The 12,675-nt window shown below is 40.7% G+C and overlaps 3 protein-coding genes across 3 annotated transcripts; 1 reads left to right on the top strand and 2 right to left on the bottom strand.

Annotated features, from left to right (window-relative positions):
• Nucleotides 1-169: 169 nt before the first annotated feature.
• rrh (retinal pigment epithelium-derived rhodopsin homolog) lies at nt 170-3,375 on the bottom strand. Its single transcript, XM_043255956.1, has 7 exons — nt 3,137-3,375; nt 2,552-2,742; nt 2,128-2,227; nt 1,848-2,001; nt 1,555-1,723; nt 971-1,149; nt 170-891 (listed from the first exon to the last, which is right to left on the bottom strand). The coding sequence occupies exons 1-7, from the start codon at nt 3,258-3,260 to the stop codon at nt 786-788; spliced, it is 1,023 nt and encodes a 340-aa protein (XP_043111891.1). The 5' UTR covers nt 3,261-3,375; the 3' UTR covers nt 170-785.
• A 927-nt stretch (nt 3,376-4,302) lies between these two features.
• Nucleotides 4,303-5,505, top strand: lamtor3 (late endosomal/lysosomal adaptor, MAPK and MTOR activator 3). Its single transcript, XM_043256152.1, has 7 exons — nt 4,303-4,394; nt 4,554-4,599; nt 4,681-4,715; nt 4,800-4,858; nt 4,945-5,078; nt 5,178-5,241; nt 5,330-5,505. Exons 2-7 carry the CDS (start codon nt 4,585-4,587, stop codon nt 5,401-5,403), a joined length of 381 nt encoding a protein of 126 aa, XP_043112087.1. The 5' UTR covers nt 4,303-4,394; nt 4,554-4,584; the 3' UTR covers nt 5,404-5,505.
• dapp1 (dual adaptor of phosphotyrosine and 3-phosphoinositides) lies at nt 5,456-12,571 on the bottom strand. The gene is made up of 9 exons (XM_043256150.1): nt 12,283-12,571; nt 11,000-11,122; nt 10,229-10,362; nt 10,010-10,140; nt 8,215-8,262; nt 7,978-8,040; nt 7,798-7,883; nt 6,745-6,832; nt 5,456-6,551 (listed from the first exon to the last, which is right to left on the bottom strand). Exons 1-9 carry the CDS (start codon nt 12,342-12,344, stop codon nt 6,528-6,530), a joined length of 759 nt encoding a protein of 252 aa, XP_043112085.1. The 5' UTR covers nt 12,345-12,571; the 3' UTR covers nt 5,456-6,527.
• Between the last annotated feature and the right edge of the window lie 104 nt (nt 12,572-12,675).

Consider the following 12,675-nt stretch of genomic DNA (forward strand, 5'->3'; position numbering starts at 1 on the left):
ATGACACACATTTTTCAGGTACTTCAATAAAAGAATGTTTTAAATTATATATATAAATATAAATATATATATATATATATATATATATATATATATATATATATATATATATATATATATATATATATATATATATATATATATATATATATATTTATTTTTTTTGTAAAAGGCTAAGGGCTGGAATACACCACATAACTTCATTTGCACAGATTTTTGCCTCAATTTGGGCAAGTTTTGAAAGTCAGCTTGCATATTTTGGGCAGATAGATTGCATTGAATATTACATAGTATATGACAGGCATAATTTTTTTAGCTTCAGACTCAAACCTGTTAAATATTTCAAAACAAAATTTTCATTTATCATGATGTTTGTGCAGGAGATGCCGGGAAGTGTGTGATATCAGTTCTGTTTTAAAAAGTCATGTAGCGTCTTCCTGCCTTTTATTTAACTAGAGAAATCTTCAAGATAAAGCATGTTCTAGTGTAATTGTTTTTATTCCAATGAAAACATTTTACGTAAATACAGTATCAACAACAGCAGTTTCACAACATTTGCGGTGGACTGATAAAAAGGGTAAAAAGCATCAGACTAAACACTATCGGACTACACTGAATCAGTTGCAGGAAGGACATTTGTGGTATAAGGACATTTAGCATTCGTATGAAACTTCAAAGTAATTGAGGTCTATGAAACATTAAACACTACTTTAAACATTGGAGCAGACAGAAAGCGTCCAGCGCTGATGTTTTATGAATATTTAAATATCTGGTGGTCTCGTCGTTTAGGGGTTGAGTGGCGCGGATGATGCCGTCATTGGAAGCTGGTTGCTAATAGTGATTCTCTGTCGTGTCTGACATCGTAACATTCCAGTGATGGCTCTCCTGAACCTGCAGCCAACAAATACAACTTAGGAAAAGGGAAAGAAAGTGGCTTATCGCAGTAAAAAATGGGACACGGAAGCCTTACTTCTTGTTGGCGATGACGTAGATGCAAGGATTGTAAAAGGTGGAGGACTTGGCAAAGAGTGGGGCGATTATGGCCATTGGAGCTGGAATCTTTTGGGGGTCACCGAACGATGCCCACAAACAGACGATTGAATACGGAGACCAGGCAGCCAGGAACATCACTATCATTATAATGGACATCTGTAAAAATAAAGGAGCATTCAGGTAAAACTGAACCAGTACAAAATCTACCAAGCAGGGTTATTATAGTGCTATATGATTCATATTTTTAATAAAGTTTATAATTGATATTTTCAGTTTTTATTTTATTTAAATGTTAATAATTCTTTACATGTTTTCATTTTTTCACTTTTAATTTAGATTTTCACTTTCTTTTGTATTTAGTTTAGATATAACCTTAGTACTTCAAATGTATTTTTTTAGTTGCCAAGTCATCATTTCTAATACTTCATTTCTAATATTTTATTTTTATTTTATCTTTTTTATCTTTTTTACACATCATGTTTATACTTCGTTTAAGATTTGTTTTAATGAACCGTCTAGGTCACATTTCTATGAAATACAATAAAACACTGCTAGTACTACCTTGGTAACGTCCATCTGATCTGACCAGTCCATGTTGATGCTGTCTAGGCAGTTACTGGCTTTGTACCGCTTCACGGTAACAGAGACGTTGTAGTAGCAGTAGAACATGACAGCCAGAGGAATGATGAAGTTGACGGTCACCACAGTCATTGTGTAGGACACAAAAGAGCTGAAATAAAACGGGATTAGTCGCATTTGCTCCATTTTTAAAAATCACAATCTCTGAAGAAAAGCTTTACAGGGTGCTAAAACTGATTTTTTAAAAAAAGCCTGTAACATCATTCTTGACTCACGCGTCATTGTTCCTCCAGTTGATGGTGCAGGTGGCTCCTGTGGGGTCCGGAGCATATCCTGCCCAACCAACGATGGGCATAGATGACCAAAACACAGCATTCAGCCAAGCAGCCACAATTAGAAGAGTGTATGATAGTGTTGTCAGCTTCTGTCCTGCAACAAACGCTCATTAACAGATTTCCTAATGCATTTGGCCCCTGTCTTTGAGCAAAGCATTAAACCCTAATGATGGTCATTAGAGGTTCGTATTTCATTTAGGTGTTTGTATGGATAGCAAACCTATGTCGGGTCGACATATGGTGAGGTATCGGTCAATGGCAACCACGGTGAGCAGTCCAATACTAGCCATCCCGAAGAATATATTCAAGGCAGCATAGATCTATAAAAGAAGCAAGTTCTGTTGTTTACATGTGTGCAAGTAGAAAAAAAGAACTATAATCTTAATGAAAATTTCTTTTAAATGCATTTAATGTATATTATAGCACTGTTCATGTTATCTTTTGTTACAAATTTAAGTTTAAAATAATACTATGATGATACTGGAGTAAATATTACCATTAAACTGAAAAATTAAAGGAGTGCAAAAATCTGTGAATGTGTTTTTTGACCACTCTTGTTCATCCCTGACCCCCCAAAATGCACTTTAGCTTTGATCATATTCACAATATTGCTCAGACTTGTCGATGTGTTGGATGACACACACCTGACAGCCTGTGTAGCCAAATTTCCAGCTCCCGTGCAGGTCTGAGGCTGCCGACATGGGGTAACCAATCCCGGCTACGCCAACGTCAGTGAAAGCCAGGTTGATAATGATAGCATTCGTGGCGGTACGCAACTCTCTGAACTTCACAAACATCAGCAGCACCACAATGTTACTAGACAGACTGACCACCCCTGCCACCAGAGAGAAAGACACAGAAAGGGAGAGCACGATGTTAAGACATCTGTGATCACGCTCGTACATCTCAAACATTTCCCGTTTTCACACACACACACACACACACACACACACACACACACACACACACACACACACACACACACACACACACACACACACACACACACACACTCCTGCTGGTTACCTCACACGCTCAGCTGAATCTGTAAATGTCATTTTCAAGGAATGCTTAAAAACAGTGCTCAATCTAATCATAGGCCTCAAAGACTTGTGTCTAAGAGTTCTGTAAGCCAGATATCCAACTCAAAAACCTTATCATTAGTTATTCCAAAGCGTACATTTATAGCTAACTGCCAACATCAAACACACACACACACGTCTCTTTACCTGCAGTTATGAGGTACGCAGCAACAATGTTGTGTTCAGTCTGTGTGAAGGCGCTCTCTTCACCATATACGGTCTCGGTAGAAGCGTTCAGTCCAGATGCCATCTCTTTGTCACACATAATCATATATATACCTCTCGGGCTAACATTCACATCTGTTCAAACAAAATCATGGGGCTTGAAAGAATTCAGGATCTAGACTGCTTCTCTCTTACCTAGAAGCAGATCATGAAACTGTGTGTGTGTGTGTGTGTGTGTGTGTGTGTGTGTGTGTGTGTGTGTGTGTGCGCGCGCACTTAGGGGATGTAGAAGGTTACGGGGTGATTGTGGGAATGAAGGGCTGGAAAAGCATTGGCCTGGATTATGCTCCCTAATTATGTTTTCTGCTTGGTTTGTGAGGACTGAAGAAACCGTTGTTTCTGTACTAATCCTTACATGAAAGCTTTTCATTCCATGCAACAGAAAAGCTTTACTGGAACGTGGAGTGCATGTCATTAACATAGTTGAGTTTTTGAAACAAGGACGGTGCAGTAATATGTTGATGAGCAACATTCAGCAGTTCAATACAGATAAATAAAACACTTCATCGGATTAAAGAGCTTGTGAAAACTGAAGGCGAGCCTGTTACCTCGAGTGACCTATTAATAAATACAATTGGCTTGTTTGTAAACAGAATAAAACAGAGAAAAATATGATGATCGGTGCATGTGTGTGTTTTAACAGATGGTTTCAAAAGAGGAATTTGCATAAACGCCATATAATAACCATTTTTGGTTTCTCAAAGAATCTCTCAGTGAAAAGTTCTTAAAAAATTTTTTTTTAGTGTGAGGAACATTAAGAATATTTTGTGCAATGGAAAGGTCCGTGGATGACAAAGGTCACCAAACATTCAATAACGGGGTGCAGAAGGGATTCTGCAATATTAGACCTGTAACACTTTACTGATCTGTTTATTTTGAGCTATTAAAACAACATTCTTTACTAGGAACGCGTGATGCAATTTTTTTTTTTTTTTTTTTTTTTTTAAAGGGAAAAAAGTAACGTTAGGCATTTCGAAATGCAATTCCAATCTAAAAGGGACACAAAAAAATACCTTCATTGACATAAACGTTAACTCCAACATCAACCACTAGATGGCCCTGTTTGCGCGAACTCTTCTTGACCGGATATTACGTACACGGAAGAGCCTGCGTTTTCTGTCATGTGATGATCACACATAAACAAGCGAAGAACTTTTTATAAAACTGGGTCAAATTGAAGGTACTTTTGCATATTGTGATTTTAACGAACGTTTTCGCCGTTATTTGACAATCTGCTAGATGTTAGCTAATGTCAATAGGTCAGTTAATAAGACGCTGTCAAACGAGCAGCATCTGTGCTCGTGTAATTTCCTCGTATTTCTGTGCTGTTTTTATACAGGCTGCAGCAGGCGAACTACACAGTCTATCTAATGAATATGGCAGATGTGAGTCTGTTTGTAATGCGTTAAAATGTTTTTTTTTTTTTTCTTGGAAATGTTATAATGCGTTTGATTTGATTGTTTCAGAATCTGAGGAGTTACTTGTATAAACAGCTGCCAAGGTAAAAAGATCTGTCTTGCATTTTCAACACGTTTTCTTCAGTTTGCATTCGGAGTAATAACTGAGCATTTCTCTCCATCGTCAGTGTTGAAGGACTGCATGCGATAGTGGTGACAGACAGAGACGGAGTCCCTGTGATCAAAGGTATCAGCATCGCCTCTGACTTCCAGGTCTGTTTATATATCTTTTTCTGAAGCAATATCTGACATTTTGCTCGTTTTTCTTTGTAGTTGCCAATGACAATGCTCCTGAATACGCACTGCGGCCAGCCTTCCTGTCCACTTTTGCTTTGGCAACTGACCAGGGCAGCAAGCTGGGCTTGTCCAAAAATAAAAGCATCATTTGTTACTATAACACATACCAGGTACTTTCTTCGCAAATCAAAGTCCACTTTTGACTTGCTGCTTCTTGAGGTTTCTTGATTTGTGGTTTTAATACGTCCTTTTATGCATTTTCTTGACAGATTGTACAATTTAATCGATTACCCTTAGTCATAAGTTTTATCGCAAGTAGTAATGCCAACACAGGTGAGTCTTCACAGGTAGTACAAAAACACTCAGATGCTTTAATTATGTGTTCGTTGTAATAATTCAATTTATATTCTTTCACATTTAGGTTTGATCTTCAGTCTTGAGAAGGAGCTAGTTCCTCTGATTGAAGAACTAAGGCAGGTGGTGGAAGTAGCTTAGCAGTTATTTGTCTCGGCACCTTCACACGTTTGGATGAGGATGATCTTGTTCGTACACACACACACACACACACACACATACACACACACACACACACACACATGTACATACATAATGTTGGATGGTCTTGATGCTGTATGTCTTTTATGAATGTAACCCGCTCCTGTTTGTCTCCTGATTAATAAATTTGTCTAAAGCTTTGGTTTACAAAAATAAGTTTTATTTCATGACTTTTTAAATATTTTTTTTACAATACATCTTGGTTTAAAAACAGGTGCTATGTACATGTTTCTAAACAGCACAAGTGTTCATTTTTAGTTAACACACCATATTAGAAGTAGCATTTTATCATTTAATGAAGTCAGTGGGTTTTTTTGGTTAAACTCTTGAAATAAGGTTTGTGGGTATTTTTTTTATTTTTTGGTCTACAAACATTACAGGGGATATTGAATGTCAATAATCCAAACAGGTAAACTCATCTCATCACTAGTCTGCATTCACAACCTCGTCATATATATATATATATATATAAAAATCCCACTTCTGTTGCTAAATAGAGACTGAAGGACTTGTCAGAAGCCTAGTAAGGGTGATGTCTTTTAATATTCCAGTGATTATAATTAAAATGTAAAGTTCATACTTTGTGTTTATTTATAAAGCTTATTGTGATGAACAAACGAGGAACCAGGGTGCTAGGAAACTATTTACAAAAATATGTAATTACAGCAGCTCTCTATTCTCGAAAAAGCATGCAAAGTTCAACAAACTAAATTGCAAGCATGTATAAAAGAGAGAACGTACGTCCAGTATGTTTAAAAGCAGACAGGCTGTTAAACTTGGGTTGAAAAAGAATGAGAAGAACTGTAAGCCTGACACAGAACACAATATGGGAGAAAAAAAAAAAAAAAAACTTCAATTATAATTTTCATCTGTGGTAGATACGTCCAGATACGTTTATAAAGCACAGTAGCATGGTGGCTTGGCACTGCGCTTCTCTTAGATGTAAAAACTTGTGTTATTCGTTGCCCAAAAGATCTCTCAGGCGTGATGCATCAGATGCAATCAATGAATCCTCTGTGTTTTACTAATATAAAATAGAGCACAGCTCCTCCCCATGTTGAACATCATCGTCTTTTCTTTATCTGTGACTGGAAATGCAGGGTAGTCACCATTAGAGAGGGGACAACAGAGAGACTAATATATGTGCAGTATGATTAGACTGGTGAAGATGAATTTATTTCCACTGGAACAAAGAAATAATACGTTCTATTTGACTCGGTAGCTATTACGTACATTCATTACTCATAGTGACTTTTCACGGTTAACTATGGTTCCTCTTACCAGTTTCCATCGTAGTATTTTAATCCATTCATCTGCCTCGGCACCGGATTTCGCGCACAGATAAAACGTCCTCTCTGGGAACACCAGACTGTAGGAAACACAAAAAATGCTAAAAATCTTAATAATAAATTGTATTGTGAAGTTAAATACTGAAATTTAGCATGCACTGGAAAATATGTGGGTAGGAGGAAGTCCATGTATAGGAGTTTCTGACTACATTTACTGGCTACTTCCTCATTACGCAGAATCGCTTCATGTAGGGAAAGAAATACCAGATGCACAATATTAACAGAATATTAGGAGTTTGAAATGAAACTTTCTATGATTATTACCTGGTTTGTACACAGACGATGTGAATTTTTATTGGTGCGATTGTCTGTAATTCTGATTCAGTGAGCACAGGAACTGTAAGACGTCAGATATGCTGCAGATATACCAGCTCATTTTCAGTTGTCAAAAATAGCCCATGATTTTATGGTTGGCCAACAGCAGAAGTTTCAGATGTGAAACAACAGAATATCTAGTCTAGCGCAATAGAAAAGAGCCTTGCTTTTTGAACTTGAATGTAATTGTGTGTAATTGAATGAAACATTTCAACTCTATTACGAATTGAACTGTGAACTGTAGTCACCCTTGTCAAATAAAAAATATGCCATTCGGAAATCAGCTGGCCTTGTCGAATATAATTTGAACTACAGAGGTAAACCAAGGTCATTACGGTTGACAACAACAACAAAAACCCCTGAAAAATGTTAATTACTTGACAAAATATAAAAGGAAAATTTACTTAGTTTAATCTAGGTACTAAATGAACTAAAACATTTTTACATTTTAAAAAACAAATAAATCTAATCAGAAATAAAATCACAACAACAAAATTACTAAAACTTAAAACATAAAAAAAATGTAGTGAAATATATTCATACACATAAAAATAATTCTAAATATTACCAAAAAGCTAAGAAAGTTTCAATTTAGGGCGTTGATACGTTCACCAAAAAGAGGAATGTGCCTAATTTAGGTTTAATTACAACCACATTATAGATCTCTCACCAGAAGCAGTTAACCCTCTCCTGACTGTAATCAAACTGCACAGCAGAACACTCGGTCAGATCCAGGGTTCTTATTGGCTCTACAAACTGAGGAGACAGTTTTTTTTTGTGTGAGATATAAACAGTCGACTTTAATTCTTATCTAATCACGAATCTCGCTGAACAAAAGACACAGACCTACCATTTTATCTTTAAAATATTTAAGTTCATATCTATTCAGCGTGAACCATCTCTGCTTCCAGTTCTGCCCAGAAAAATAAATAAAGATGAAACCAAACCAGCCAACAAAAAACTAGGTGTACGTTTGCTCTAGAACCAGTTAGAGTTTACCTCATTAGCTGGAAACTGACATTTACTGCAAACACTGGTTCATTTATTTATTTTTTTTAATTAGTCTATATTGAAATAGTAACCATACCTTGATGATTGCTCCTTGTTTAACCAGATAACCCTCTTTTGTGCCAAGCTGTTAACAACATAAACAGATTTCAGCTTTACCCTTTCAAATATATGTATATTGTGACGGGAGGAGCCAACGACAGACACAGTGGGCGTGGCGTCAGGCTCGAGAGGCTTTTTATTATTAACAAAATAATAATAATACAAAATAAAGTGTCCAGGGGAAAGTGTCCAAATAAAAGGGGGATCTGGTGTCCTCGTCGTGCCGCGGGGAAAGTGAAGGTTGAGGCCGTGTTCCAGGGGGGAAGGGTCCAGGTAAGGGCGGAGTCCGGCGGTCGCACGCGCCCCTTTTCTGGCCCGGGCGCGAGGGGCGGCGGCTTCTTCCGCGGCGTCTCCGTCGTTTCTTTGCTCCGGCGGCAGAGTGGGATGAGCTGTGTGCTCACAGCCTGGACTACGGGGGTCCCACGACGCACTTCTCGGACGGCGGGGTGAGGTCCATCGCGCACCCTTCCTGGACCCACGAGGACACCAGCGTGCATGCACGGGGGAAGAGACCGGTCTCCCGAGGAGAGACGCGGTCAGGTATTTAACGGCGACGGTGACAAGGCTAATCCCCTTCAGGTGCGCCTCGTCACACGCCGCCAGACCTGACCGATACCACGCCCCTCCTCTCGAACACACCCACTCCCGTCGGGAGCCTGGTGAAGGGCGGCGAATAAAGGACGGGGTGATGGTGACAATAAAGAGGAGGGGCAGCCGACTCGTCACATTCCCTCTCCCAAGCGTCAACCCCGTCAGGCGGTCGCCGCCCACGCAGGAGTGCTACCTTCCTCAACCAGGCTCCAGCAGTCGGAGTGGGCGGGCAGGGATTCCTCTCCGGGCAACTCCCCTCTCGCACCGGGACAGAGAAACCGGGAATTAGTCGGAATGCTCAACCAGCCACCGGGTAAATGACCATAAGCAAGCGTCACTTACCCTTCCTGGTGGCTGGGAGCGAGTCTCCGTTGTTCCTCCATCCCGGCATGGGTACCAGCGAGAGGGGATGACGTCATCAGATGTCGCCCAACTGTGCCGTCTAAGCTCCGCCTTGCCCGCATTCTCCACCACTGTGACGGGAGGAGCCAACGACAGACACAGTGGGCGTGGCGTCAGGCCTCGGAGAGGCTTTTATTGACAAAATAATAATAATACAAAATAATAAAGTGTCCAGGGAAAAGTGTCCAAATAAAAGGGGGATCTGGTGTCCTCGTCGTGCCGCGGGAAAGTGAAGGTTGAGGCCGTGTTCCAGGGGGGAAGGGTCCAGGTAAGGGGCGGAGTCCGGCGGTCGCACGCGCTCCCCTTTTTCTGGCCCGGGGCGCGAGGGGCGGCGGCTTCTTCCGCGGCGTCTCCGTCGTTTCTTTGCTCCGGCGGCAGAGTGGGATGAGCTGTGTGCTCACAGCCTGACTACGGGGTCCCACGACGCACTTCTCGGACGGCGGGGTGAGGTCCATCGCGCACCCTTCCTGGACCCACGAGGACACCAGCGTGCATGCACGGGGAAGAGACCGGTCTCCCGAGGAGAGACGCGGTCAGGTATTTAACGGCGACGGTGACAAGGCTAATCCCTTCAGGTGCGCCTCGTCACACGCCGCCAGACCTGACCGATACCACGCCCCTCCTCTCGAACACACCCACTCCCGTCGGGAGCCTGGTGAAGGGCGGCGAATAAAGGACGGGGTGATGGTGACAATAAAGAGGAGGGGCAGCCGACTCGTCACAATATGTATATGTGTGTGTGTGTGTGTGTAGGTCTGTATAATGTCACTCTGACTTACTGCTGGAGCATTAGGCACTAGGTCGTTTTCATGCCGGCCTGTCTGCATGGCCGTATGCACACACACCGTCTCATAAATGGACGGTTCTTCCACCTGCCGTGGGTACGGGAAGCGCAGCACTATCAGGTTTCCTTGGTAACAAGAGTGAAAAAGGAAACGGGGTCACAGTGCCAGACAAGTGCTGAAAAGCAGTTTGAGAACTAAATGAAAAGCGCTTACCCGTCTCGCTGCCCAGCAGGGGCTGATTGGCCAGGTGACTGCAGAAATCCTGAAGGGAAGGAAATTCATTGAAGCCAAAGGAATATTTGCCAAACTGCCGCCGGACATGAAAGTGTTTCACTGAATCCTTTGCTCTGAAGAGGTTTAGAGATGAAAAGGCAGTGAGGAAGTGCTGTTTTTGCTGTGTCTGAACTCTCATTATTGTTCACTGTTAACATGTTTATAGAACTGGTGCGTAAAAACAATACCACACCTAGCTGTATTGAAATAGGGGGTTAATTATTTCGGCAAGGTCACTCGCTATAAACGGGGCGCCGAATAAGCATCAGTCAGAGGCACAGTGACCAGGCAGGTTACTGCCTCGTGGCTTGTGTGAATCAGATTTTATATACACATATTTTTAACAGAATAGTCAGAATAAGCAGCTTTTCTTTAAAGACACAAGGCAAAGTGAGATTTACAGCTGATACACTGAAATGGGGAACTGAAAACCTTTAAGTAATCTAAAAAAAACTGAGAAAATAAGAGAAATGGAAAAACAAAAACCATGCTTGTTCATCACATAACTTTTTAACTTGCTTGCTTAATAAAAGGTCAGTTAGTTAGCCAAAAATTTTGGCCATGTCTGTTGCGCTAGGCACAATTTTAACGTGCATTTCTCCATAAATGGAATGGAGTTCACGCGAGGAAAATATTCAAGACTTTCTGGTTTCTGAGCGTACTGCGCTTTAATATCAAAGCGATTCAGTGGACTACAAATTACTTTCTTACCGGACAGACAAAGCAAAGCAGTCAGGTCCTTTGTTGCTGTTTCTGAGTAAAAAATTCCCATCCACCCCATTTGAAAGGAGAAGAGCTTCAGCTGCATGCCGGGACAAATCATAATGATACCAGCTAGAGAAAAACAGAGTGGGGCAGTTGAACACCAAGTTGTATATTGACTGTCAACTTTCACCAGACGGCTTTTTTTAGACATGGGAATCTGCGTTAGACAACACAATGGATACGTGTCTCATAATATTGATGCGCAGGAGTGATTTCCCTTAAAACAATGGTAACACATCACTGCATTAACACGGCAATTAAAAGCAAGCCGACACGTCATTCGCATATTTTACTTAAATGGAAGTCTATTTAGGATCATCATGTATTTCAAGAAAGTTCCACACAGCACTACGCTTTTTTGTTAATAGACTGAAATTACAGAACAGCGACCTTGTTGTAATAACCTGCAGGCTGCAATGTGCCCTTTAATTACATAACTTAGTGACATATTAACTTTGTCATTATGCCTCCATGTCCTCAGCATAAAGTTATGGGGTAAATTTTACTGTAATACAAAATAAATAAACAAACAAATAAATAAAATAAACTATTAAAACGGTCAACTGTGTAAATGTTCAAACTATATTTGTTGTAAAACCTCATTTATGCACGGGATTCTTCTCATGACTGTATCACGCATTACTCTAAACAGAACTGAGGTTAAAGTGCTTAAGGGTCATAAGAAAATAATTATATAAACAAACTAACGAATTAATAAAATTACTAAGGCTTCTTTTGGGGTAAAATAGGTAGAAACCTGACGTTGGGGTTTGTGGAATTTTGTAAAAAAAAAAAAAATAAAATAAAATAAAAATAAATAAATAAAAACTTTGAAAAATAATTATTTACGTTTGTTTTGCCGTTTTACTAACAACAACAACAACAAAGTCCAATTGTATAAGAGTGAAAGAGCAACATGTTTTCATGCTTTCATTCACAACAGATGAGTAAACTGAAGTATTTCCTCATTCTTTCGCTGACGCCGCTATTCAACAACAGGTGTAGCAAACTTACAAATAAAAAAAACCAACGGGCTTTAACCAGACGAGAGTTAGTTTTTTTTGTCTTTTGCTTGTTTTTCAGCCTGTTTGGTTTTCATTTTCACGTAACACTGTAAAAACAATGACACGCTGCTTTAACAGAAACCCATTAAGCTGAAGAAACGTCGGATATCACCCGGTCCAGGGCAGCCTGCCGTGGCGTCGCGTCGCGTCGTGAAAGCGCCTCACCTGACGGCCTCCAGCTCGTCGAGGTCCTCCGCGCTGCTGCTGCGCGTCGAGCTGACGCTCATGGTCCGGAGCAGTCTCTCGGGTGTCCGCGCTAGTGCCAGGTCGGGTCCGTCAGGAGCAAGTTATAAGCGCGTACAGCTGCTGATTGAGATACAGTCGAAAGCGACAGCGCAGGGAAGTCTGACAGACCCGCCCACAGATGAATGTTTTTAGGGAACCATATGCTGATTAGCGCTAGTCTATCTCCTGCGAGACGGGCCGTGGTTAAACACGCTCCAGCACACGACACACAACTCGCTAAACTCGTTCGGCCATAGCGTACCTGTTTTGAATATAGGCATTGCGGCTAAAGGGGTTATGCACGACGGTTAGAATATAAGGACACAACAGTAC

This window comes from Puntigrus tetrazona, chromosome 13, assembly GCF_018831695.1.
Source record: "Puntigrus tetrazona isolate hp1 chromosome 13, ASM1883169v1, whole genome shotgun sequence".
Lineage (NCBI taxonomy): Eukaryota > Metazoa > Chordata > Actinopteri > Cypriniformes > Cyprinidae > Puntigrus > Puntigrus tetrazona.

Bases quoted from the DNA above. Each gene is read 5' to 3' on its own strand.
- rrh (XM_043255956.1), bottom strand. From the start codon at position 3,260: ATGATTATGTGTGACAAAGAGATGGCATCTGGACTGAACGCTTCTACC. The intron at 2,228-2,551 runs GTGTGTGTCATC...CTTCTTTTATAG, and splicing joins TTGGCTACACAGGCTGTCAG to ATCTATGCTGCCTTGAATAT. The intron at 2,002-2,127 runs GTTTGCTATCCA...CGTTTGTTGCAG, and splicing joins CATATGTCGACCCGACATAG to GACAGAAGCTGACAACACTA.
- lamtor3 (XM_043256152.1), top strand. The intron at 4,716-4,799 runs GTAAAAAGATCT...CTCCATCGTCAG, and splicing joins TTGTATAAACAGCTGCCAAG to TGTTGAAGGACTGCATGCGA. The intron at 4,859-4,944 runs GTATCAGCATCG...TTTTCTTTGTAG, and splicing joins CGGAGTCCCTGTGATCAAAG to TTGCCAATGACAATGCTCCT.
- dapp1 (XM_043256150.1), bottom strand. From the start codon at position 12,344: ATGAGCGTCAGCTCGACGCGCAGCAGCAGCGCGGAGGACCTCGACGAG. The intron at 10,363-10,999 runs GTAAGAAAGTAA...AAACCTCTTCAG, and splicing joins TGCTTTGCTTTGTCTGTCCG to AGCAAAGGATTCAGTGAAAC. The intron at 6,833-7,797 runs GTGAGAGATCTA...TGTTTCCTACAG, and splicing joins GAGAGGGTTAACTGCTTCTG to TCTGGTGTTCCCAGAGAGGA.